Below are 27,342 nucleotides of genomic sequence, written 5' to 3'. Positions count from 1 at the left end.
TGAAAGAATTTATTGAAGGAATATTTATATAAGCATGATAAATGTCAGGCTAAATTTGTTATCTAAAGATGAATAGTTAAATAACATAAACAGATTCATAATGCTAAATAACATAAACAGATTCATAATGCTATGTTACTACTACTGCTACTACTACTACTACTTCTACTACTATTACTACTACTATTCACAAAAGAGAAATCAAGTGTTTTATAGAAGGATAAATAAGACTCTTGAAAAAAGTATGTTAGGAATGGGAGGAGAATGTTTATACATTTTTGGTAAATCATGATATACATAGTATATTTTATCTTTTCTTGTTTATAAATTAAACAAGGATGGCATAAAATAATATAAGAAATTTTAGATTGAGGAATATTCAAAAGAAGGGGGGAAGTAGATGGAGAGTAGGGAAAGAAAATTAAGGACACTACCCTAACATATGAAAATACTACAGTGAAACATAAATTTTCATCAGTTTGAACTAATTAATTAGAATGAAGCCTATAAATGTCGTTAGCAAATGTTAGTAAAAAAATAGGACTGATAATGTGGCTAATGTGGCTGGCACCAAAAAATTAAAACTTGAAATACAATCTTGAATTCGTCATGATAGAAAAAAAATGCAAACAAACTTCTGCACCTATTCTGCTGCTTGTAGAGAAACACAATGAGACACTCACACTCAAAGTATAAGAGTAGAATGCACAAACAGGTAGCTTATACATAGATAGCTAAAAAGATTGAGAGATACATAGACATAATAACCAAAAATTAATGAGGCAAAATTCTGGTTACTTTTAAAGATATTATTTTAATGTTAAAAATAATTAGAATACAATTATCAATGGCCATCAATAATTTTATACTATAAGAATATTTAGTGTTATGGACACCTACAAATACATAATTCATAGTTTCAGATTTTGAATTTAAATGAGTTTCCTGAAAATAAAGAATAAACAATACAGTGCATGATTTGATTACAAAATTTCAAGGATTTGTGTTTAAAACCTGTTAGTTCGAGGAAAAAAAAGCAAAGAACACTGAGTGATAGAAGCATGGTCATAGAGTCAATAAGTCACATATCCTCAATCTTGTCTTTTTGCCTAGTAATAGTTATAGACCTGCACTCCTGGGATCACATTTGTATCTCCATTATAATGAGATTTTGATATAAACTCCTGGGGATTTGGGAATATATGTGTCAGCCAAATATATATATATATATATATATATATATATATATATATATATATATATATATATATGTATATATATATTTGTATATATATGTATGTATATATATATATATATATATATATTCATTCAAAATAACTAAGCCATAAGCCATCTACAGCCTCTCTGGTATTGGCTATCTACTTGTTTTATAACTTGTGAGTCATTTTTGAACCTTCCTTACCTGAGAAAAGGACTGTCTGCCTTAACACATTTTGTGAAATGTTGAACTCTTCATGAAAACAGAGATCGTAAGTACTTCATTAACATATTAGCATAAATATTGATCTTTTATACAATTATAAAAAAAGAAACAATAAAAAAGCTAACTATATACTGGCAACTAGGTGCCAATTAAACCCCTACTCAAGACATTCTCATGTACACACTGCCACCAACATCAAACATGCAAATGTTCTTTCATTCTCTACACATGAAGGACAATTTTTTATCACATATTAACTTGCTTCACATTAAAATTAAAGATTCAATGAACAACTTCAATAGATGTTTTCTCCATTAGCACTATTTAATTATATATAAATGCACAACATCCTAAAGGAGAAACATAGTCCATGTACAAAAATAAATCAGTTCAGAAAAAATAAAGTATAATGTTAAATTCTGAAAACTGAGATATCGTATAGATATTTTAAATCTTTTCATGAGTGTCTTAACAGGACTTGCTCTAGAAAGTTGTATAAAGTTCAGGAATCTGCTTTACAATTGTGTTTTTTTTTAATGTTGACAGTGTTCTTTATGTCCATGAGGAGTTCTTTGTCCTTCTGTAGCTGAGGTTATAAAGCATCCCATCTATCATCTCAGGTGCTTTTCAAATTATTTTCCAGCATGACAGAGTTTATATGTTTTACCTAGAATATAAGTGCAGGTGATTCAATCTCATGTTAGATTCTCAAAAGCATAGATTAATTATGAAAATATGTGTCAAATTTCGTAAGTTTTAATGATTTAGCCCTTTGCATAACTTTGGTGCCTGACAAAACAAATAGCATTGGCAAGTGTAAAATGATAAGGAGAGCATCAATCATTAGTCAGCTACTTAAATTTTTATGTTATGTATTTTAAAAGTTTGTTTTATTTTTTCCTTTCTTGGTCTTCAGTCTCATATTTTATAACTATTCCTGAATATTGAATAAGTTCTTCAGGATCATATACCTTGAAGCAATCACAAATTAAAAAGCATTCCCAGAGTTTTCGTTTCCATCAAGCTAAATATAGGAAAGGTTCTTTTACTTTCTTATATTATTTCCAAAAGAAGTATCAGACAATCCAATCCAGAAATCATTCAGCTATTTTAGAATTTCTTCTTCTAGGACTAACTGGTGATGTTCAGCACCAGTCCCTTATCTTCAGCTTGTTCCTCTGCATATATTTTTCACTGTACTAGGAAATCTGCTCATCATCTTGACTGTCAGCTCTGACCTACACCTACAAACCCCAATGTACTTTTTTCTCTCTAGTCTTTCTATTAATGATATCTGTTTAAGCACAAATACAATCCCAAATATGCTTATAAACATGATAACCCAGAATCAAAGTATCACTTACACTGGTTGCCTTTGTTTGTGTTGGTTTTCACGGGCCTTGAAAATTGTCTTCTTGCGGTGATGGCCTATGATTGCTATGTGGCCATTTGTCACCCTCTGAGGTGTTCCACAATAATCAATCCTTCCTGTTGTGTTCTGATGGTTCTAGTTTCCCTGCTCCTTAGCCTTGTGTTTGGTCTCTTGCACACGCTGATGGTTCTTCACTTGTCATTCTGCAAAGATGTGGAAATCCCTCATTTCTTCTGTGTACTTGCTCAGCTCATCAAGCTTTCATGTTCTGATACACTCATTAATAACATGCTAGTATATTTTTGCATCATGTATATTTGGGGGAATTCCTATCTCTGGGATAATTTTTTCTTACACTCACAAATTTATCAGCAGTTCTAAGAATGCCATCATCTCGGCGAAGATATAAAACATTTTCCACTTGTGGATCTCTCCTATGTGTTGTCTCCTTGTTTTATGGCACAATTTTGGGTGTGTATATCAGCTCTTCAGTGACTGACTCTCCTGAAAAGTCTATTGCGGCTTCTGTTATGTATTCTGTAGTTCCTCAGATGTTAAATTCATTTATCTACAGCCTGAGGAACAAGGACATGAAGCAAGCCCTGAGAAAATTCATCACAAGATTGTGTGCTGTTTTATCATCACATGTGAACTTCACAGAGGAATAACTTAAACCACAGTGTCAAATTTTTAAATTCCATACATTTCTTAGAGATTGCAGGAAAATGTAGTTTGGAAAAAGTATACATAAAACAAACTGATGAAAAATTTCTGCCTGATTGCTTGGTTAGTAATGTAATATTTGAAAAGTAGAATTATGCATATTTAGAGCAAGTGCTCAGCTTTTACAATATGTGAGTAGATTTGTATGACATACTCTTGATAAGGAAAGACTTTGGGCAGATATATATTTAATGCTTTGCATGGTACACAACATTAATGTGGAATAGTTATATTGTAACAGTGCTCAGCGAAAATATTTGACTCAATAATAAGTAAATTAAACCCGTATTAATGTGAATGTTTATGGTAGAAACTTTTATTGTTATGGTCAATGAAGTCTTTGTAAATTTGTTCTTGATCCTTTAAATTCTACACTACTAAGTCCTTGTCCTTTTTCTTTTATTGAACGTAATTTTTTTTCAATACAGTATATTCTGGTTATGGCTTTCCCTTCTTCAACTCCACCTTGCCCTTTCCAACTCCATTCTAAAACAGATTCACAACTTTCCTGTCTCTTATTACCAAATGAACTGGCATCTAAGAATGTATTATAAAAGGTAATTAGATTAAAAAAAACAAAAGAATCACAATATTACAAAATAATTTAAAAGCAGTAAATGAGATAAAGAAAAAACTTGAGGAAAGCATATAAACAGCATATACACACACACACACACATACACACACACACACACAAAGACACATACACACTCACATGAATTCTAATGCTTTGTCAGACTCGTACATTAAATAATTCATATATGGTCTTTAATTTATGAGTCATTACTTTTATAATTATTTTTACTGAACTATGGTATTACTCTGTATTTTCTCATGTTAATATTGGATACTTTATTCCATGCTGACCTGCAGGAATAAATGTATTGAATTCCGTTTTGTTATGGGAGGATTAGGACTATAAAAAAAAAAAAGAAGACAGAATGAATAACCCAGAGGTCTTACATATGATAATGACTTAAGTCAAGCAAGCTAACAGAAACTATATACTATTCATAGGTTGGAAATGCCAGAGTCAGCAGAACATTAAATCAGAAAATTTTAGCAAAGAGAATGCCTGCTATCTAAGACACAGCTGCTTTATAATTCATAAGTGGAGCCTAGGGGAAGGAATTGGGTCATCACAAATCTCAACTTGACTCTTTTGAGGCATTGACTCCTGCCTCAAACTGACTTTGCCAAGAGAGTTCCTACAGAAGAACATAGACCTAAATTTCATTTTTTTTCTTTTCATTAGGCTCTACGTGAAAATCTTGGGTCAGAATGACTTCCCAGACATATAGATACCACTTCAGATAGAAATAATTTTTTATGAAATCTAAATTAAGATATAGCAGAATATTTATGAACTAACTATAATTGTATTCGATATTAATAATTAATAAACATTTAAATCTAAGACTGGTAATATTCTTGTGTTTTCATATGTAATATATACAACATAAAACAGACACACAATTTTAATATACTAATAATGTGAATGAAAAAATTATATTTAAAATTTACTGAGACATGCTTTTAATGTTCAATGTTTGCATTACATAATTTATATTCAAATTTGTTAATCATAGCTGTACATTTAAATATTTCATTTTAATCACATAGAATAACGTACAGGATATATACATATGTTTATATGTATATGTACATATATATATATATGTGTGTGTGTGTGTGTGTGTGTGTGTGTGGTAGATCTTTCAGAGATGTATTAGACTGACATACAGGCTGCATTCCATCTCTCCAAACAATGGCTTCCAGTGAACAACATGTCAAGCAATCCAATAATTCTTCAGTACCTGAAGCTGAATATCTCAGCTTGTATATTCAATATATTATAGAATCCTATATAAATGGGGTATAATGCCAGTGAAGATTTTAGTTTTTCATGAAAGGGATAAAAGGTAAATCAAAAGAGAGACTACATTCTTCAATGCCCTATGTATAGGTTTCCATTAGAAAATGTTACCCAAGTTAAAAGTGAATATTTACACTTCAAATAATTAATGAAAAAACCCTCACATATATACTAAGCAATTTTGGGTGACTAATTACCTGTATTCAATTTACAAACAAGAATAGCCTTCATCATTTTACCCCTTGTCATACTAGTACACAACCATATCTCATTATGGCAGACTTCACTTCCATGTGAAAGCAATAATCATCTCATCCTTATGCCCAGAATAATGTAACTATGCCCTGGACAACAGCAAGTACATTACAGATTTAGCATATAAGGCAATGTCCTTTGAAATGGATTTTTTTTACCTATCTCAAACTTAAATATTGATTTTATCTTAATTGATATTACAAGACATAACAAAAACATAAAGGAAAGAAAACTGGGATGACTATACAAACACTCTCTTAACAAAATACAACAGAAACACATAGGTCTATTATAATTTGTGCCTCAATTACTGGTCTCTGGGCCTTAGCTTGTATATATTACTAACTTACTTACAGCCTATTCTTTTTCTTTCATCTTCAGTAAGTGTCCCAAGCAGACTTTGGCATTTTATTAGAGGAGTGATCCATACATTTTTAGTGATGGGTATGTGCCCTTTGTCATACTGCATGAACTAGGTTACTGTAGTTTCACGTTGAATTTAATCACAAATGTAGGATTACCAAGAGATGCCATAAAAGTTTTTCTATATTCTAGCTATAGTCTTCCTTACCTCCAATGTAGAGATTTAATGCTATTTCCTCCTTGACTACTTGGATCACCCACACCTTCTAACACTTATAACCCTTTCATAGACTGTTTTTAAAACATCAGAAGCCAAAAGTGGACAGAGGAACTCTAAGGCTTTCGATCAATGGAATGGTTGTTGTGTTTGCAAGAGCATCCCACTGCTTGGTAGTCAGACACATCACCCAGGAATACTTAATGCCATAGAAATGGGAAGCAAAGAACTTTCTATTAGGTCCTTAGGAGTGATCACGATTACAACAATTCTCTTTTCCACCTCTTGATTCCTATACCCATGCATCCTAGCAATGGAAGAAGACAAAATACATAGTTGATATGGATACAAATCATAAACTGACTTCTTGAGAACTCTATTTCTACCCTTGAAGATGATGTCCCATAGTTCGCATTGCAGGTGGGTCTTCAGATTGCCATTCCATATTTCTATCAGACTAACTACTTCTGAATTGTAGTTTAGCATTGCATGACCAGGGAATTGCATGATTAAGGGCCCACTGTCACAGTTATCTGGATGTGAAATGAGGTTCTTAGATAAAAGTAATACTATATAAAAATAGAAACAATAGGGGAAATGCATACGTTATGTCCATTTATGGTGTTTTTTGCAGAATCATCAAGTGTAAGAAATGAAAATCCAAAGCCAGAATAAATATCTCCCCCAGTTAGTACATACTTTCCTTTCTACAGAAGAAGTTTTCTAATTCAATCACCTATCCATCAGGTCATAGGCTAATGACCCTGGAGAACCATACCATTTTAAGAACTTGATTTCATCTCTACTGTTGGCAGTTGAGGCATTCATTAGCTAGGTCAGCCTTAGTGAGGTTTCTTAACCTTGTAAAACAGTTCATGCTGTGGCCTTTCTCCTAGAAACTTCATATATATATATATATATATATATATATATATATATATATAATGAGTCTACAGTAATAGAGAGGCTTTTGATAAGTTTTGAAAAATTGGAAAGTCTAATCCTAGACATTAAAAATATTCATCTTTATAGTTCTGTTGCTCTATAACCATCTCTGGTACCAAAATCTGAATTATTCAAGGTTCTCTAGAAGAACAGAACTTACAAAATTACTCTCTCTCTCTCTCTCTCTCTCTCTCCATTTTCCGATTTCTCTCTGTTATTGTCTCTGTTTCTCTGTCTGTCTGTCTCTGTCTGTCTCTGTCTGAATCTCTGTCTCTCTGTCTCTGTCTCTGTCTCTGTGTGTGTGTGTGTGTGTGTTTATGTGTGTGTGTGTGTGTGTGTGTGTGTGTGTGTGTATTTATGGAGAGAGGTATCTTTACAATTTGGCTAACTTTAGAAGAGAATATACCATTATAAATTTGAAAATTCACATTAATGCTCCGTTCACTCAATTATTTAAATCATGTAACATAACAATTTAATCAGGGCAAACATTTGTTATTTACTATCCAAACTGTATGTATGTGATATTTAGTGGTCCTTAGCTGTGCTAAATATTATATAATTGATTTGTAATTTTCTAAGCATACAGGTCCTCTTATTGCAGTGCCCCTGTTCTTATCCATGTTAAAGTAGGCTGGAATTACTGTTGTGAGAAGGGACTGAACCTTTAATGTTTTTAGAAAATACATGCAAATTTGTAAGAGCTCAGTTTTTATAAAAGTCACATACAAGGAGACACTCTTTCAAAGGTATTTTTGTTTTTGAGTAAAAAGTAAGAGGATGTATAAAGTTTCCTAGGAAATGATCTCATTTTCAGGAATGTGGATAACATCATGTTTAGAAGTTTTGCAAAGTTTGGAGCTCCTGACTATAAACCCTAAATTTATGTGTTTCTCTTTACTTATGTGAATTTATTCAGTATTTAATAGATATGTATGACAAAGGCAAATATTTGCTGTTTCATGAAGGTATTAGTTTCAAATTCCCTAAGATATATTTACATTGAATCATCAGAATGCCTAAGGCAGTCATGTCATATTGTATGCCTGAAAATAGTCATATTGGAAGCACAGTCTCCTGGCTGTACATTCTTTACCAGCCTGCGCATAGGAGAATGTCATGTTTTAGAACACTATCTTCAAATAAGTTAGATACTTTCTCTTTATATTTGCAGTATAATCTCAATATAATTATATTTGCAGGTATTATAGCCAATATTAATTTTGAAATAAAAATATATTTGTACCAGCTAAACAACAAGAATGGTGACTAGAGAACTATAAATGTAAGCACAGATGATGTTAGTAATTTATCATGATTATTATATTTAAAATAAGGATGGTGATAAGATTTTCATTATCATAACATCTAGAAAACTAGATAAATTCAAAATAATGGAACAGTGAAAGATGTGATTTTTCTATGAATGGTGTATTTTTTCCATGATTTACTATTGTTCAATGTTGACCTCATATATTGCTAGTCTATCATAATAGATGAACAGCTAAATAGGACTTAAGATTAACAATTTCTCTGCAGTAGTTTACATAGTATAGCTTGAAAAGCTATACAACAAGTAGAAAATTTCAAAGTCACTGTCACTTGGATTATTAGCATCATGCTACCAAGTCATTACTGTTTCATTAACTTACTTTAGGAGGCAATCAGTGACTGATTTCTCACCTTGTCTGCACTAGAAGTGTTTGAATGTTTATCAGATGCTTTTTTGAATCTTAGAATAACTCAATGGTTTGTATTATATTACCATTCAGTAAAATATTCTGAAAAGGGGTTAGAAAAGATGAGACTTCTGAAAGCTTGACAATGCTTCAGAATATTATTCTGTATATGGCATGAAAATAGGGTGAATTTGTTCAAACTATGATCCAAGGAATTTTTATAACACCAACTGCAGCAAACAGTGGTGCTCTGCCAAGCCTGCTGAAGGTTGGCATCTCAGTGTAGAAATATAATTTAAAATTCATTCTCTTCTCTCTCTCAAACATGTTGTAAGTTTGTACTTGTTGTTTAGCTGTATTTTCATCTTTGGGAAAAACACTTTTTGTCAATGGAAAAACTAGTAATAGTAACATTAGCATAAATTCTCAATCAAGAATTCTGGTGTATTTATTCAACAATTTGGATGAGAAGAGGTCTGATCTGTAGGATATCTCCTCTGTTTGCTTTGTGCATACAGTTTTGATCTTGATATATGCTAACTAGAGAAACACCTGGGCTTCTGGATTGGAGAAAATTTCAAAATGATTCCTAGATAAGTTTCAGGTATTAATTTGCCTTCAGACAAAATGTTTACTGATTTAAGGCATGTGTGTTACAAACTGTAGCTGAGATAATATTAGTCAGCACCAGAGTACCTTTCTGCATGCCCTCTATTGAGCTCCTTTTTTGACTTAAACTATGAAATATTATGGTCTTATTATCACAAAATTTAGCTTTCCCCAGCACATTTTCATCCTTGACATCTTATTGCTGTTGCTGTGGTTCCTTCAACATACCATCATGTGACAGGGAACCTCTGAGAAGAGCAAACGTGAGTACTATTCGAAGAGCAGGCAGTTCCTTTGTCTTAAGTATATTCAACAAGGAGTATTCATAAGTGTTCGTATCATAGATTTAGATTTCTCTACTTTTCTACATACACAAGATTTCCTGAAGTCCATATAACACACCAACTTTTCTCTTAAATTTGCTTGTATTGTACTAGAGAAATTCTCATTGTTTCTACTACTGTTCTATTATTCCTAAGAGTTAATAAAGTCAAGGCAATGTCAGTCAAGCACATACATACACACAGAGAGAAGGGGTGGGGGAGGGAGAGGGAGAGAAGAGACAACCTGAAACAAAGATGGGCAGATTAGAAATGGGTGTATCATGAGAGTCAAATAACATAAGTTTCTGTTTTACACACTGTTTATTAAATTTAGAAAAGTGTACGCTTTACAAATTGATTACTATCCTGCCCTTAGGAAATATAGCTAGCAATGCCCATGAGAACACAGGTCACCTCATCTAACTTAATGTTTTCTTATTCTAAAAAGAAAGTAAAATACTGTACAATTTTCAAGTGTGTGAGCCTCACGTTGTAATAAATAATTATCATTGCCAAACTACTTTCATGTTCTCTGGGAGCTCAAGACTATTGCTCTCTAAGGAAATGTCTATTTAAAAACTCAATTATTTAGATATATTATATGGTAATTGTCTGTTCCTGGAAGATTGCCTTCTCTTCTGTTTTCATAGATTTGTGTTTGTTTTCCTCCTTTATCTATTTTTGGTCTATGTTTATATTGTATAATGACATGATATTAGTCTCATGAGAATAGGATTCATTAGGATGAGACAGAGACTCAAACAATTATATTCACATAAATGTAGAGGTAATTAGTATAATATAATATTTTCATTTATAGCATGATTAGTTAAGTAAGTTCTGTTGAAAGGCAATGTTTTTTTAACTATTGCAAAAAAACTCCTGGAGGCTTAAGTGATCCAATAATTATAAGTAAGAACACCTGCCAGAAAAATCAAGAAAAATGTTATAAAGTAATGTGAACTAATATTGTTATTAAGCTTGCAATATGGTTCAGTGTACAAAACAGTTTTCATACAAGCATGAGGGCCTGAGTTGGAACTCTAACCATCAATATGTTTTAAAAGTCAAAAATTTTGGTGTTTGTTTGTATTCCCAGAATTAGAAAGGTAGAAATAGGTGGATTATTGTAGCATTCTGGTCAAACAACCCTCACTGAAACTGTATTTAAAAAAACAAAAGGTGTAAAGTGACTAAAGACTGAGTGACAGTACCCAAATTAGTATTCTCACCCACTCCTAAATGTACAAGCATGTGCCTATGAACTCACAGCACACACACACACACACACACACACACACACACAACCACACACACACACACACACACACACACACACACAGAGAGAGAGAGAGAGGGATAGATAGATGTAGAATTATGCACCTGAATGTCACACACATTTGAACACATAAAATCATAAAAAATTGTCATTGTTAATTAGGTTTTCAGAATCATTTGCAAAGATTGTTAAATAAATTATTGGGTAATCTAAACACGGAAGTAAAATTGTCAAAAAAATTTACTGGGAGTGTTTGTTATATCATTTCCTCTTATATCCATGAGACAGATTAAAATGAACTACCACAGATGTATTTTGAGTGTTTTTTTCCCAAAAAATTGGAGGCATGACAAAGTTGTAGTATTTACATTAAAGGCTCCATGTACTAAGTTCCCTTTTTAAAATCGGGGGTTTTTTTTTGTTTTGTTTTTTCTTTTTTTTTTTCTTTCTTTTTTTTTTTTTTGGAGAGCATAAGATAATCCTCATAAACATTTAGTATTCTCCTTGATACAATCTTATTCATACAAGAATGTGTGAAAAAAATCATTTTCTTCCTCTCCCTTTCTTTCATTCATTCTTTCTTTTTTTTCCAGTTTTTTTTATTTATTTAATACTTAATAATAATTCTTTGGTTTCTGGGCAAACATCCCCCTCCCCCCTCCCCTTCCTTATGGGTGTTCCCCTCCCAACCCTCCCCCCATTGCCGCCCTCCCCCCAACAGTCTAGTTCACTGGGGGTTCAGTCTTAGCAGGACTCAGGGCTTCCCCTTCCACTGGTGCTCTTGCTAGGATATTCATTGCTACCTATGAGGTCAGAGTCCAGGGTCAGTCCATGTATAGTCTTTAGGTAGTGGCTTAGTCCCTGGAAGCTCTCGTTGCTTGGCATTGTTGTACATATGGGGTCTCGAGCCCCTTCAAGCTCTTCCAGTTCTTTCTCTGATTCCTTCAACGGGGGTCCTATTCTCAGTTCAGTGGTTTGCTGCTCTCATTCGCCTCTGTATTTGCTGTATTCTGGCTGTGTCTCTCAGGAGCGAACTACATCCGGCTCCTGTTGGTCTGCACTTCTTTGCTTCATCAATCTTGTCTAATTGGGTGGCTGTATATGTATGGGCCACATGTGGGGCAGGCTCTGAATGGGTGCTCCTTCAGTCTCTGTTTTAATCTTTGCCTCTCTCTTCCCTGCAAAGGGTATTCTTGTTCCCCTTTTAAAGAAGGAGTGAAGCATTCACATTTTGATCATCCGTCTTGAGTTTCATTTGTTCTAGGTATCTAGGGTAATTCAAGCATTTGGGCTAATGGCCACTTATCAATGAGTGCATACCATGTATGTCTTTCTGTGATTGGGTTAGCTCACTCAGGATGATATTTTCCAGTTCCAACCATTTGCCTACGAATTTCATAAAGTCGTTGTTTTTGATAGCTGAGTAATATTCCATTATGTAGATGTACCACATTTTCTGTATCCATTCCTCTGTTGAAGGGCATCTGGGTTCTTTCCAGCTTCTGGCTATTATAAATAGGGCTGCAATGAACATAGTGGAGCACGTGTCTTTTTTATATGTTGGGGCATCTTTTGGGTATATGCCCAAGAGAGGTATAGCTGGATCCTCAGGCAGTTCAATATCCAATTTTCTGAGGATCCTCCAGACTAATTTCCAGAATGGTTGTACCAGTTTGCAATCCCACCAACAATAGAGGAGTGTTCCTCTTTCTCCACATCCTCGCCAGCATCTGTTGTCCCCTGAGTTTTTGATCTTAGCCATTCTCACTGGTGTGAGGTGAAATCTCAGGGTTGTTTTGATTTGCATTTCCCTTATGACTAAAGATGTTGAACATTTCTTTAGGTGTTTCTCAGCCATTTGGCATTCCTCAGCTGTGAATTCTTTGTTTAGCTCTGAACCCCATTTTTTAATAGGGTTATTTGTTTCCCTGCGGTCTAACTTCTTGAGTTCTTTGTATATTTTGGATATAAGGCCTCTATCTGTTGTAGGATTGGTAAAGATCTTTTCCCAATCTGTTGGTTGCCGTTTTGTCCTAACCACAGTGTCCTTTGCCTTACAGAAGCTTTGCAGTTTTATGAGATCCCATTTGTCGATTCTTGATCTTAGAGCGTAAGCCATTGGTGTTTTGTTTAGGAAATTTTTTCCAGTGCCCATGTGTTCCAGATGCTTCCCTAGTTTTTCTTCTATTAGTTTCAGTGTGTCTGGTTTGATGTGGAGGTCCTTGATCCACTTGGACTTAAGCTTTGTACAGGGTGATAAGCATGGATCGATCTGCATTCTTCTACATATTGACCTCCAATTGAACCAGCACCATTTCCTGAAAATGCTATCTTTTTTCCATTTGATGGTTTTGGCTCCTTTGTGAAAAATCAAGTGACCATAGGTGTGTGGGTTCATTTCTGGGTCTTCAATTCGATTCCATTGGTCTATCTGTCTGTCTCTGTACCAATACCATGCAGGTTTTATCACTATTGCTCTGTAGTACTGCTTGAGTTCAGGGATAGTGATTCCCCCTGAAGTCCTTTTATTGTTCAGGATAGCTTTAGCTATCCTGGGTTTTTTGTTATTCCAGATGAATTTGCAAATTATTCTGTCTAACTCTTTGAAGAATTGGATTGGTATTTTGATGGGGATTGCATTGAATCTTTAGATTGCTTTTGGTAAAATGGCCATTTTTACTATATTAATCCTGCCAATCCATGAGCATGGGAGATCTTTCCATCTTCTGAGGTCTTCTTCAATTTCCTTCTTCAGTGTCTTGAAATTCTTATTGTACAGATCTTTTACTTGCTTTGTTAAAGTCACACCGAGGTACTTTGTATTATTTGGGTCTATTATAAAGGGTGTAGTTTCCCTAATTTCTTTCTCAGCTTGTTTCTCTTTTGTATAGAGGAAGGCAACTGATTTATTTGAGTTAATTTTATACCCAGCCACTTTGCTGAAGTTGTCTATCAGCTTTAGTAGTTCTCTGGTGGAACGTTTGGGATCACTTAAATATACTATCATATCATCTGCAAATAGTGATATTTTGACTTCTTCTTTTCCGATCTGTATCCCCTTGACCTCCTTTTGTTGTCTGATTCCTCTGGCTAGAACTTCAAGAACTATATTGAATAAGTAGGGAGAGATTGGGCAGCCTTGTCTAGTCCCTGATTTTAGTGGGATTGCTTCAAGTTTCTCTCCATTTAGTTTAATGTTAGCAACTGGTTTGCTATATATGGCTTTTACTATGTTCAGGTATGGGCCTTGAATTCCTATTCTTTCCAGGACTTTTATCATGAAGGGGTGTGGAATTTTGTCAAATGCTTTCTCAGCGTCTAATGAAATGAAAATGTGGTTTTGTTCTTTCAGTTTGTTTATATAATGGATCACATTGATGGTTTTCCATATATTAAACCATCCCTGCATGCCTGGGATGAAGCCTACTTGGTCATGTTGGATGATTGTTTTGATGTGCTCTTGGATTCGGTTTGCCAGAATTTTATTGAGTATTTTTGCGTCGATATTCATAAGGGAAATTGGTCTGAAGTTCTCTTTCTTTGTTGTGTCTTTGTGTGGTTTAGGTATAAGAGTAATTGTGGCTTCGTAGAAGGTATTCGGTAGTGATCCATCTGTTTCAATTTTGTGGAATAGTTTGGATAATATTGGTATGAGGTCTTCTATGAAGTTTTGATAGAATTCTGCACTAAACCCGTCTGGACCTGGGCTCTTTTTGGTTGGGGGACCTTTAATGATTGCTTCTATTTCCTTAGGAGTTATGGGGTTGTATAACTGGTTTATCTGTTCCTGATTTAACTTCGATACCTGGTATCTGTCTAGGAAATTGTCCATTTCCTGAAGATTTTCAAGTATTGTTGAATATAGGTTTTTATAGTAAGATCTGATGATTTTTTGAATTTCCTCTGAATCTGTTGTTATGTCTCCCTTTTCATTTCTGATTTTGTTAATTTGGATGCACTCTCTGTGTCCTCTCGTTAGTCTGGCTAAGGGTTTATCTATCTTGTTGATTTTCTCAAAGAACCAACTTTTGGTTCTGTTGATTCTTTCTATGGTCCTTTTTGTTTCTACTTGGTTGATTTCAGCTCTGAGTTTGATTATTTCCTGCTTTCTACTCCTCCTGGGTGTATTTGCTTCTTTTTGTTCTAGAGCTTTTAGGTGTGCTGTCAAGCTGCTGACATATGCTCTTTCCTGTTTCTTTCTGCAGGCACTCAGCGCTATGAGTTTTCCTCTTAGCACAGCTTTCATATTGTCCCATAAGTTTGGGTATGTTGTACCTTCATTTTCATTAAATTCTAAAAAGTTTTTAATTTCTTTCTTTATTTCTTCCTTGACCAGGTTATCATTGAGTAGAGCATTGTTCAATTTCCAAGTATATGTGGGCATTCTTCCTTGATTGTTATTGAAGACCAGTTTTAGGCCGTGGTTGTCCTATAGCACGCATGGGATTATTTTTGTCTTTCTGTACCTGTTGAGGCCCGTTTTTTGACCAATTATATGGTCAGTTTTGGAGAAAGTACCATGAGGAGCTGAGAAGAAGGTATATCCTTTTGCTTTAGGATAGAATGTTCTATAAATATCCGTTAAGTCAATTTGGCTCATGACTTCTCTTAGTCTGTCGACATCACTGTTCAATTTCTGTTTCCATGATCTGTCCATTGATGAGAGTGGGGTGTTGAAATCTCCCACTATTATTGTGTGAGGTGCAATGTGTGTTTTGAACTTTAGTAAGTTTCTTTGACGTATGTAGGTGCCCTTGTATTTGGGGCATAGATATTTAGGATTGAGAGTTCATCTTGGTGGATTTTTCCTTTGATGAATATGAAGTGTCCTTCCTTATCTTTTTTGATGACTTTTAGTTGGAAATTGATTTTATTTGATATTAGAATGGCTACTCCAGCTTGCTTCTTTTGACCATTTGCTTGGAAAGTTGTTTTCCAGCCTTTCACTCTGAGGTAGTGTCTGTCTTTGTCTCTGAGGTGTGTTTCCTGTAGGCAGCAGAATGCAGTGTCCTCGTTGCGTATCCAGTTTGTTAATCTATGTCTTTTTATTGGGGAGTTGAGGCCATTGATGTTGAGAGATATTAAGGAATAGTGAATATTGCTTCCCGTTATATTCATATTTGGATGTGAGGTTATGTTTGTGTGCTTTTCTTCTCTTTGTTTTGTTGCCAAGACGATTAGTTTCTTGCTTCTTCTAGGGTATAGCTTGCCTCCTTATGTTGGGCTTTACCATTTATTATCCTTTGTAGTGCTGGATTTGTAGAAAGATATTGTGTAAATTTGGTTTTGTCATGGAATATCTTGGTTTCTCCATCAATGTTAATTGAGAGTTTTGCTGGATACAGTAACCTGGGCTGGCATTTGTGTTCTCTTAGGGTCTGTATGACATCAGTCCAGGATCTTCTGGCCTTCATAGTTTCTGGCGAGAAGTCTGGTGTGATTCTGATAGGTCTGCCTTTATATGTTTCTTGACCTTTTTCCCTTACTGCTTTTAATATTCTTTCTTTATTTTGTGCGTTTGGTGTTTTGACTATTATGTGACGGGAGGTGTTTCTTTTCTGGTCCAATCTATTTGGAGTTCTGTAGGCTTCTTGTATGCCTATGGGTATCTCTTTTTTTAGGTTAGGGAAATTTTCTTCTATGATTTTGTTGAAGATATTTACTGGTCCTTTGAGCTGGGAGTCTTCACTCTCTTCTATACCTATTATCCTTAGGTTTGATCTTCTCATTGAGTCCTGGAATTCCTGTATGTTTTGGACCAGTAGCTTTTTCCACTTTACATTATCTTTGACAGTTGAGTCAATGATTTCTATGGCATCTTCTGCTCCTGAGATTCTCTCTTCCATCTCTTGTATTCTGTTGGTGATGCTTGTATCTACAGCTCCTTGTCTCTTCCTTTGGTTTTCTATATCCAGGGTTGTTTCCATGTGTTCTTTCTTGATTGCTTCTATTTCCATTTTTAATTCCTTCAACTGTTTGATTGTGTTTTCCTGGAATTCTTTCAGGGATTTTTGCGATTCCTCTCTGTAGGCTTCTACTTGTTCTCTAAGGGAGTTCTTCACGTCTTTCTTGAAGTCCTCCAGCATCATGATCAAATATGATTTTGAAACTAGATCTTGCTTTTCTGGTGTGTTTGGATATTCCATGTTTGCTTTGGTGGGAGAATTGGGCTCCGATGATGCCATGTAGTCTTGGTTTCTGTTGCTTGTGTTCCTGCGCTTGCCTCTCACCATCAGATTATCTCTAGTGTTACTTTGTTCTGCTATTTCTGACAGTGGCTAGACTGTCCTATAAGCCTGTGTGTCAGGAGTGCTGTAGACCTGTTTTCCTGTTTTCTTTCAGCCAGTTATGGGGACAGAGTGTTCTGCTTTCGGGAGTGTAGTTTTTCCTCTCTACAGGTCTTCAGCTGTTCCTGTGGGCCTGTGTCTTGAGTTCACCAGGCAGCTTTCTTGCAGCAGAAAAGTTGGTCTTACCTGTGGTCCCGAGGCTCAAGTTCGCTCGTGGGGTGCTGCCCACGGGCTCTCTGCAGCGGCAGCAACCAGGAAGATATGCGCTGCCCCTTCCGGGAGCTTCAGTGCACCAGGGTTCCAGATGGTCTTTGGCTTTTTCCTCTGGCGTCCGAGATGTGTGTGCAGGGAGCAGTCTCTTCTGGTTTCCCAGGCTTGTCTGCCTCTCTGAAGGTTCAGCTCTCCCTCCCACGGGACTAGGGTGCAGAGAACTGTTTATCTGGTCTGTTTCCTTCAGGTTCTGGCGGTGTCTCATGCAGGCGTCCTGCCGCTCCTGGGCCCTCCCCCACGGGAGCCCAGAGGCCTTATACATTTCCTCTTGGGCCAGGGATGTGGGCAGGGGTGGGCAGTGTTGGTGGTCTCTTCCGCTCTGCAGCCTCAGGAGTGCCCACCTGACCAGGCGGTGAGGTCTCTTTCCCACGGGGTCTGGGAGCAGAGCCATTCTTTCTTTTTTTATCTTTTCCTTTCTTATTGGAAATAAAACTTCCATAAATACATTCTGTCATAGATATAATAGATTTCAATAAACCTATGTTTCCTCTTCTTAAAATCAGCCAACACCTTCCCCCAACTCCCTTCTTCCTGAGATCCAGTCCCCTTCCACTTCCACTCCACAAAACCTGGCCTCCTGGTCATGACAGCTAACTGTACAAAATAGTATAAGAAGGCCAACCAATACGATAAATAAGTGTCTCAAATGCAGGCAAAGAGACATATACCTGTCTCCACTGTTAGTAGTTTCACAAAAAAAAACATATAATGATTATGAAACTCAATTTTTGAGTTATCTGTCACTAATGTATTACACAATGAAAAAGAACATGATGTCTATATATTTTTTTTCTCATGTGTTCAGCTCTTTTTTTTTCAAGTGACACTGAACCACCAAATTATGGTAGATGATTTTGCTAAAGTCTCTTTCAGTTGTAATTTCTATTAAAACAAATACTTCTTGACCTATCTCAAAGAGGAAATACTATTATAGCTAGATACGTAGGCAAAGAGTTTCAAGGTTTGTGTATGCATATCATATCAGTTTTTGCATAATCATATGGTTAGGATCATGCAGATTATATCTATAATATGAACTTAATTTTAAAGACCATATTATTTTAAAATGTACTACTGGGATTGTGATACATACTTGTTAATGTCAACATTCAGAGTGCTATCGCAGGGGAATTGGAATTTCAGTCTGATATGAGCTTGATTACAAGAGACTGCTTTCACTTTTAAAGGTTCTGAGATGTGTTCCTAGAAATTATATCCCATTAATGCCTTTTCACATCCACCAAGCTTCATTAATATTCTTATATAATTATCAGATTATACCAGTAGTTTAAAATTATCTTTTAATAATTTGTTTTAAACTTTATTTATAAATTATAATTCAATATCATCAATCCATATTTAATTATAATAATGTTGCTTATTGGAATGTTTTCTAGCCCTTTCAAATGTTCTAGGCTGTCTGTAATGGTTCTATATTCTCTTTAGCTCTTAATGTACATGTACCAAATAAAGGAGGTATATACTCAAGCATGTGAAAAATTAATTTAATATTGGCAACAATTATGAAATTAAAGCATAGTAAAAAAAGATCATCACATTAGATGCTGAGAAATCATGTGACAAAATTCAACAACCTTTCATGGTAAAAGTCTTGGAAAGACCAGGAGGTCAAGGTCCATACATAAACACAGTAAAAGCAATATATAGCAGACCAGTAGCCAACATCAAACTAAATGGAGAGTAACTTGAAGCAATCCCATTAAAATCAGGAGAGACGGGCTGGAGAGATGGCTCAGTGGTTAAGAGCACCGACTGTTCTTCCTGAGGTCCTGAGTTCAAATCCCAGCAACCACATGGTGGCTCACAACCATCTGTAATGAGATTCGATGCCCTCTTCTGGTGTGTCTGAAGACAGCTACAGTGTACTCATATACAATAAATAAATCTTTAAAAAAAAATCAGGAGAGACAACATTGCTCACTCTCTCCCTACTTATTCATTATAGTCCTCAAATGTCTAGCCACAGCAATCAGACAACAAAAGGAGGTGAAAGGGATACAAATTGGAAAGAAAGAAGTAAACATATCACTATATGCAGATGACAGAATAGTAGATATAAGTGACCCCAAAAGTTCCAACAGAGAACAACTTCAGCTGATAAACAAATTCAGTAAAGAGGATGGGTACAAAATTAACTCAAACAAATCAGCAGCCTTCCTCTAATCAAAGAATAAACAAGCTGTGAAACAAATTAGGGAAATGAAACATTTCACAGTAGTCACGAATAACATAAAATATCTTGGTGTGAATCTAACCAAGCAAGTGAAAGATATGAATTACAAAAACGTCAATTATCTGTAGAAAGAAATTGAAGGAGATCTCAGAAGGTGGAAAGACCTTCCCATGCTCATGGATTGGCAGGAATAATAAAGTGAAAATAGTCATCTTGCCAAAAGCAGTCTATATATTCAATGCAATCCCCAAAATTCAAACTCAATTCTCAGAGTTAGAAAGAGCAATTTGGAATACCTTTGGAAATAACAAAACAAAACAAAACAAAACAAAACAAAACAAAACAAAGCAAAACAAAAAACCAGGACAGCAAAAACTATACTAAAAGATAAGAACTTCTGGAGGAATCAACATCCCTGACCTCAAGCTGTATTACAGAATGATCCTCATAAAAACAGTATGGTATTGGTACAGAGATAGGCAGGTAGATCAAGGGGATAGAATTGAAGATCCAGAGATGAGCCCATACACCTATTGTCACACAATATTTTACAAAGGAGCTAAAACCATCCAATGGGAAAAGATAGCATTTTCAACAGATGGTGCTTGTTCAACTGGAGGTCAAAATATAGAAGAATGCAAATTGGCCCACTCTTATCACCCTGTCAAAAGCTTATGCCCTAATGGATCAAGGACCTCTACATAAAACCCTGATACACTCAAACTAATAGAAGAAAATGTGGGAAAGATCCCCGAACACATGAGAACAGGGGGAAATTTCCTGAACAAAAAATGCCTTATGCTCTAAGATCAAGAATCGACAAATGGGACCTCATAAAACTGCAAAACTTCTGTAAGGCAAAGGACACTGTCATTAGGCAAAATGGCAACCAACAGATTGGGAAAAGATCTTAACCAATTCTTCATCTGATAGTGGGCTAATATCCAATATATACAAAGAACAGAAGAAGTTAGACTCCAGAGAACCAAATAGCCCTATTTAAAAATGGGCTACAGAAATAAACAATGAATTGTCAGCTGAGTAATATCAAATGACTGAGGCACATCTAAAGATATTTTCAACAACCTTAGTCATCAAGGAAATGCAAATCAAAACAACCCTGAGATTCAACATTGCATCACTCAGAATGGCTATGATTAAAAACTCAGATGATAATAGATGCTGTCAAGGATGTGGAGAAAAAGGAACACTCTTCCATTATTAGTGGAAATGCAAGCTGGCACAACCACTCTGGAAATTATTCTGGAGGTTCCTCCAAAAATTGTATATTGTACTGAGGATCCAGCTACAGCATTCCTGGGCATATACCCAAATGATGTTCCAACATACAGCAAAGACACATGCTCTACTATGTTCATAGCAGCCTTATTTACTTATAATATTTATAATAGTCAGAAGCTGGAAAGAGCCTAGATGTCCTTCAACAGTGGAATGGATATAGAAAATGTATTATATCTCCACCTTGGAGCACTAATTGGCTATAAAAAAAGGCTTCAGGAAATTCATAGGCAAATGGATGGAAGTGGAAAATATTATCCTGAGTGAGGTAAACAACTCACAAAAAAAAAAAAAACCACACGGGTATGCACTCACTGATAAGTGGATATTAACCCAAAAGTTTTAATTACCCAAGATACAATCCACATGAAACTCAAGAAGTACAATAAAGTGTGGATGCTAGAGTCCTTCTCAAAAGAAGGAACAAAAATATAGGAGGTGATATGGAGACAAAATTTGGAGCAGAGACTAAAGGAATGTCCATTCAGAGCCTGTGCCACCTGGGGATCCAGCCACAGTACCCAGTCAATATTGATGAAGCCAAGAAGTGCATGCTGACAAGAGCCTGATAGGGTTGTATCATGAGAGGCTCAGCCAGAGCATTACAAATACAGAGGTGAATGCTACCAGCAAACCATTGATCTGAGAACGGGGTCCCCAGTGGAGGAATTACAGAAAATATGGAAGGAGCTAAAGGGGCTTGCAACCCCATAAGAACAATAATACCAAACAACTAGAGCTCCCAGGGACTAAACCACCATCCAAAGTGTACACATGGACAGATCCTTGCCTCCAGCTGCGTGTGTAGCAGAGGATGGCCGGGTTGGGCACCAATGGGAGAAGTAGCCCTTGGTTATGCCAAGGCTGGGGCCCCCATTGTAGGGGAAAGCCAGGGCGGGAAGGCAAGAATGGGAGGTAGGTTGGGGAGGGGAAACACCCTTCTGGGAAAAAGGGGAGGGAGAAGGAATAGGGGGCTTAGGGACAGGAAACCATGAAAGGGAATAACATATGAAATTGAAATGTAAAATATCCAATTAAAAAAAAAGAAAAAAATATACAAGTTGAAAAAAAGAATTCATGTCATAAAACATTAAAAAATTGTAATGCTCAAATCAATTAAAAATTTTAATTGGTTAAAAAAAAGTTAAGAAGCTACTTTGGCAGTAATATCAATGACATAGGAAAACAATAGAGAAAGAAAGACAAGGAAGTTTTCTGTAACAACATCTTTCCATACTTCAACAGCTGCTCAGAACAAAACAAAACAAATAATCAAACAAACAAAAAATATCAACAGCCTAAACAGAGAGCCATTGAAGACAACTCTTAAGAAGTATGATATGAAGGCTTGACTATAGCTCTTTACAGCTATGGCTTCTAGCAGTGATGTGGGGTTGGAAAGGCCTCAGTTCTAATTAAGCACCAAACAACTTAGAATATGACCATGCTCTAGTGAATGTAATGTACTAAAGATACTTTAGGGAAATACTATAAGAATACAAATTATAATTTTTTTCACAGTTTCAGAGATATGTTTAGCGAGATTACGGAATATTATTTTCACATAATCACAGGAATATGTGAAAGAGAGTAATTTCACCCCTGATTTCTGGCTACATCTGTCAAATAAGGGTGATGCACTAAATAGACAGAATAAAATGCACAGCTTGGTATTCATATAAATCCTTTAAAATTAGAATGTGGGCTGTCTCTCACTATCTTGCCTGCCATTGGATATCCTTCCCATAATTGAATTACCTTGTATAACCTCAGTGGAGAGAATGTACCTAGTTCTGCTGGAATTTGACATCCTATAGTAGGCAGGAACCCTAGGGATCTTCCAATTTTCTGAGGAGAAGGAAAGGAATAATGAGGGAGGGGCTTTTGAGGGCAGGACTGGGAGAAGAATGGGGGATGCAATAGGGATGTAAAGTGAATAAATACATGAAAAAATAAATATAAGATTCCACTTATCTGGTCTCCAGAGTCAGAGAAAGGCCACTTGGAATGCTACTTGCTTAACAAAGTAGACATTATTGGTATGGCAACTGTGAGGAAGATAAATGGACTAATGAGGAGTTTTTTTACTTATCACCCATGAGAAAAGATGTTGTGTAATTTGGTGTGTGATATAAATTTAAAGCACAGTATTTATACTGTCAGTACCAGAAAACCTTAAATCTTTTAAGCCATCAGTTTCTGAGGATATATACTCAATTTACAGTATTCAGGTAAGCTGTAAAAATTAAGGTAATGACAGTGGGATAGACGAGAGAGGGAAACACTCCTTCCAAACACTACATCATCTATTACCATGTAGGGCAGAAGGGACAGCTGTTTGCAGGGTTTTGAGAGTAGTAGAAGTGGCCAAGTCTCTCCCTGACTGAAAACTGTGGTAAAAAAGCCTGGCAAATCACCTGGACTGCATTTGAAAGACGGTTGGGTGCAGAAGTTTTATATAAGCTAGTACAAAGTGCATGATTCAGGACACTGAATTGGTCCAAGCCAACAACAAGTATGGTGAACTACTAGAGTGCATGAAGTGACCAGATTATAGATTTAAAATTCAAGAACCTCTATGATATAGGGCAACAGCAAGCTATCTTTAGAAGTCAGGTTGAAGTTCAAGTATTGGTAGAGTAGCAAAAGCAAAAGCCACAGAACAGACCAATGCATCATGGCAATGATATTAGCAAACACAGAGGTTAGGGGAAGTATAACACACCGTGATACACTGTAGCTTCCATAATGAGATGTTTTTCTCAGTTGGTGGTTGTTGATGATTGTAAGATAAGAGAGCTGATGAAGAAGGGTGGAGACATGAATGACTTTTGGTGCATAATTGGAAATTCACAAAGAACAAATAAAAAAAACTAAAGGGAATAAATTATTAAAATTTCATCCTGAAAGAACAAGAATACAAACTTAAAAAAAGAAAAGTGAATGATGAAAAGAGATCCTCTTGAATTGTCTCTTGTCCATCAAATAATAACATGAATTTAACCAAAGTTTTATTTACAGGTTTCAAAATCTGGACAATAGCAGGTGTGATTTTATTCCATTGAAAAATAATATAATTCTCAATAAATATTTCTCTTCAAATATTAAAGAATTCTCCTAAATTTTCACACTGTGGAGAGTTATCAGAGTACTTTAAGTACTTTGACCAACTATTGTACATAAACTGTGTTTAAAATATGATATAGGTCTATATCAGTATAATTATTATAAGCAATGCTATTCTAAAGCCATTCTGGCACGTAGGTAAGTGATTCTGACATAGGCGCTCATGAATTCCATTTTCTTTTTACTTTCTCCCTTTCAAAGTTTAGACCAAAAATATGGACCTGAAAAACCAAACAGCAGTTTCAGAATTCCATCTGCTTGGACTGACAGACAATCACAAACTGCTGCCTCTCATCTTCTTCATGTTTCTCTCCATGTATCTGATTACAGTTCTGGGAAACCTGGTTATCATCTTGGCTATCAGCTCTGGGTCACAACTGCACACTCCCATGTACCTCTTCCTCTCTATTCTTTCCATTAATGACATCTGTTACAGTACAGTCACAATCCCAAAAATGCTGGTGAATATCCAAGCCCATGACGACAGCATAAGTTACATAGAATGTCTATCACAAATCTGCTTTGTTTCAATTTTTTGTGGTATGGAAAATTTTCTCCTGGCAGTGATGGCCTATGATCGCTATGTAGCCATTTGCAAACCCCTGAGGTACACAGTCATCATGAACCCTATTTTCTGTGTCCTGATGATTCTATTCTCCCTTTTCTTTAGCATCACAGATGCTCTACTCCACAGTCTAATGATTTTGAAGCTTTCCTTCTGCACAGAATTAGAAATCCCACACTTTTTCTGTGAGCTGGCTCAGATTATAAAACTTGCCTGTTCTGATACATTTCTCAATAATTTTTTAATATTTGTTGCAGCTTTTGTCTTTGGGGGTGGTCCTGTCTGTGGAATTGTTTTTTCGTATATTTACATTGTGTCAAGAGTCTTGAGAATGCCATCTTCTGGAGGGAAGCATAGAGCTTTCTCTACTTGTGCATCACATCTATCTGTTGTTTCCTTGTTCTATGGGACGGGTTTTGGTGTTTACATCAGTTCAGCTTTACAGGATTCTCTTAGAAACACAGCAGTGGCTTCCATGATGTACAGTGTAGTTCCTCCTTTACTCAACCCATTTATCTACAGTCTAAGAAATAGAGAAATGAAGAAAGCCTTGAGGACACTTGTTGGTAGACTCATTTATCTTGTGTGATATAATATGTGTTAAAGCTGTGCCATTGCAGAGAGAGTCCAATTAAGAATAATCTTAACTCTTCACTTTCCTGTACTCACTAAAATGATACTAATGTATACTTGGTATACATCAACTTATATATGATTTGCTTTCAGATATTTTCCAGATATATCCCCATATTTTATTTTAGTTCTTATAGATTTTGCTTTATCCATAATTCACAGAGGCATACAGTAAAGCTACAGATGTGATGCTGTTATTTCTTCTCTGTTGTTTTCTTAAAATTAGTTACTGTTGGTAAACTATACAAAGTAAGTGTAACACTGAGCCAAAATGCATCCATGTGATAGTATTATTGCTTACCAGAGGATTGAAATTTGTTTTTTGATTCTAAGTAACTTGTTAAATGTGTGGTTTTGGGTACATATTACCTGTGCCTTGAGAGACTCTATCAGAAATAATGCAATTATTTCCATGATGCATAGTATTGTTTTTCTATTGTTGAATCCAATTGTTTATAGAATCACTTATCTTGTGTGATGTATGCTGCAGCATGAATGTGTCATTTTAGAGAAATTCATAATGAGCTGAAGTTCTCCAGATTCCTGTAATCTTTATAATGACTGCAATGTGTGAGTACTTGGCATACTACACTTAATGAAGTTATTGTCTTGACTAATATTTATCAATCAAATTTAGATTTTAAAACATAATTTATCCACAGTATACATAAAGAAACCCTAAAATTACAGGTGTCATCATGTCGTGCTTTCTTTAGTAATTTCTCAAAAGTAGGTACTGTTGATAAAGTCTAGACCAGATAGATATGACTGCAACAAAAGCCCATCTATATGATAAAATTTTTACTGCTGGAGAACTGAAATACTGTTTTAGATTCTGATCAACAAAATAGTTATTACTGATAATTATTCTTTATATCATAATCAGAATATGTATTATATTAAATATTATTGTTGGTAAATTTATTTGTGTATTGTGTACACATGATTTTGCATTATTCAAGTATTGATTTCTGTTCCAGCAGGATGCTGAATATTGTGTGGACTTTGATATTATAATTTTTATGTCCCTGTCACAGTGTTTCATAAACATTTTTGTCAACTTCTGAATGGTTTAATAAACATCTAATTGCTTATAGCAAGTCCGGGAGAGAAAGTAGGACATCAAGGAAGAGATAAGAACTCTGAGAAAAAAATCAGGTATGGGAGATTTTGCCAGCCAGAAATGGTTGAAAGAAAAGGTATTCGAACTAAAGAAGGTGTAAAGGGCCACTTGATGAAATTTACATTAGAATAAATGAGATGATCAATTTATATGAGCTACTTGTTAAATAACCTAAGGTGAAGTCTGAAGTACAATAAATAGTAATTTTCTCTTTGACATTATCGGCTGCCAACAGTTTTGAGACAGTCTATCAGTAATTAGCATTAATAAAATTTACTTCACTTTAAAAATACAGTTTAGATACATGGTACTTGAGACTAAACAGTGAAAGTGACATCATTTATAAAATATAAATTATTTTTTAAATTCTGAATTAAAGTTGTACATGTTTTTCTTTTCAAATACATAGAAAGTAAGGCATATGGCAGGTTATAGTTCATAGTCGTTCAAATCTACTCAAAACTGCTATGAGTTTTGGGGAAAGGAAGATATAAAGTTAAATATAATACAGAATGTTGTATCCCTTTGGTTCTTTTTTTTTCAATAGTCATGTTGGACTTTGATGCAATAACTGTGCTACATCTCTGCACTGTAGCAACTGGTAGACTTAAATACATTTCTAGTTTTTCTGTCATTTAGATGGAATTATAAGATGTGGTAAACATTGAGTATTAGATTTTGCAGAACCAATAAATGAAGAGAGGCATTTTTTCAGTTTTGTGTAACTAGAAGAACTATTTTAATATTATTTCATGTATTA

General features: G+C 35.2%; 2 protein-coding genes and 1 pseudogene across 2 annotated transcripts in view; 2 read left to right on the top strand and 1 right to left on the bottom strand.

The window, feature by feature from the left end:
• LOC148003969 (uncharacterized) overlaps positions 1–27,342 on the bottom strand; it is a 108,466-nt gene that overhangs the window by 46,408 nt on the left and 34,716 nt on the right. The gene's annotated exons all lie outside the window — the stretch shown is intronic.
• On the top strand, positions 2,528–3,484 carry Or7g37-ps1 (olfactory receptor family 7 subfamily G member 37, pseudogene 1; annotated as a pseudogene).
• On the top strand, positions 24,477–25,415 carry Or7g23c (olfactory receptor family 7 subfamily G member 23C). The gene is given in 1 exon segment (NM_001000878.1): positions 24,477–25,415. A coding segment is annotated over 1 exon segment (939 nt).

Source organism: Rattus norvegicus, chromosome 8, assembly GCF_021556685.1.
Source record: "Rattus norvegicus strain SHRSP/BbbUtx chromosome 8, alternate assembly SHRSP_T2T, whole genome shotgun sequence".
NCBI classification, from domain to species: domain Eukaryota; kingdom Metazoa; phylum Chordata; class Mammalia; order Rodentia; family Muridae; genus Rattus; species Rattus norvegicus.
The sequence above is the reverse complement of the archived record's forward strand: the minus strand, read 5'-3'. Positions and strand labels throughout refer to the sequence as shown.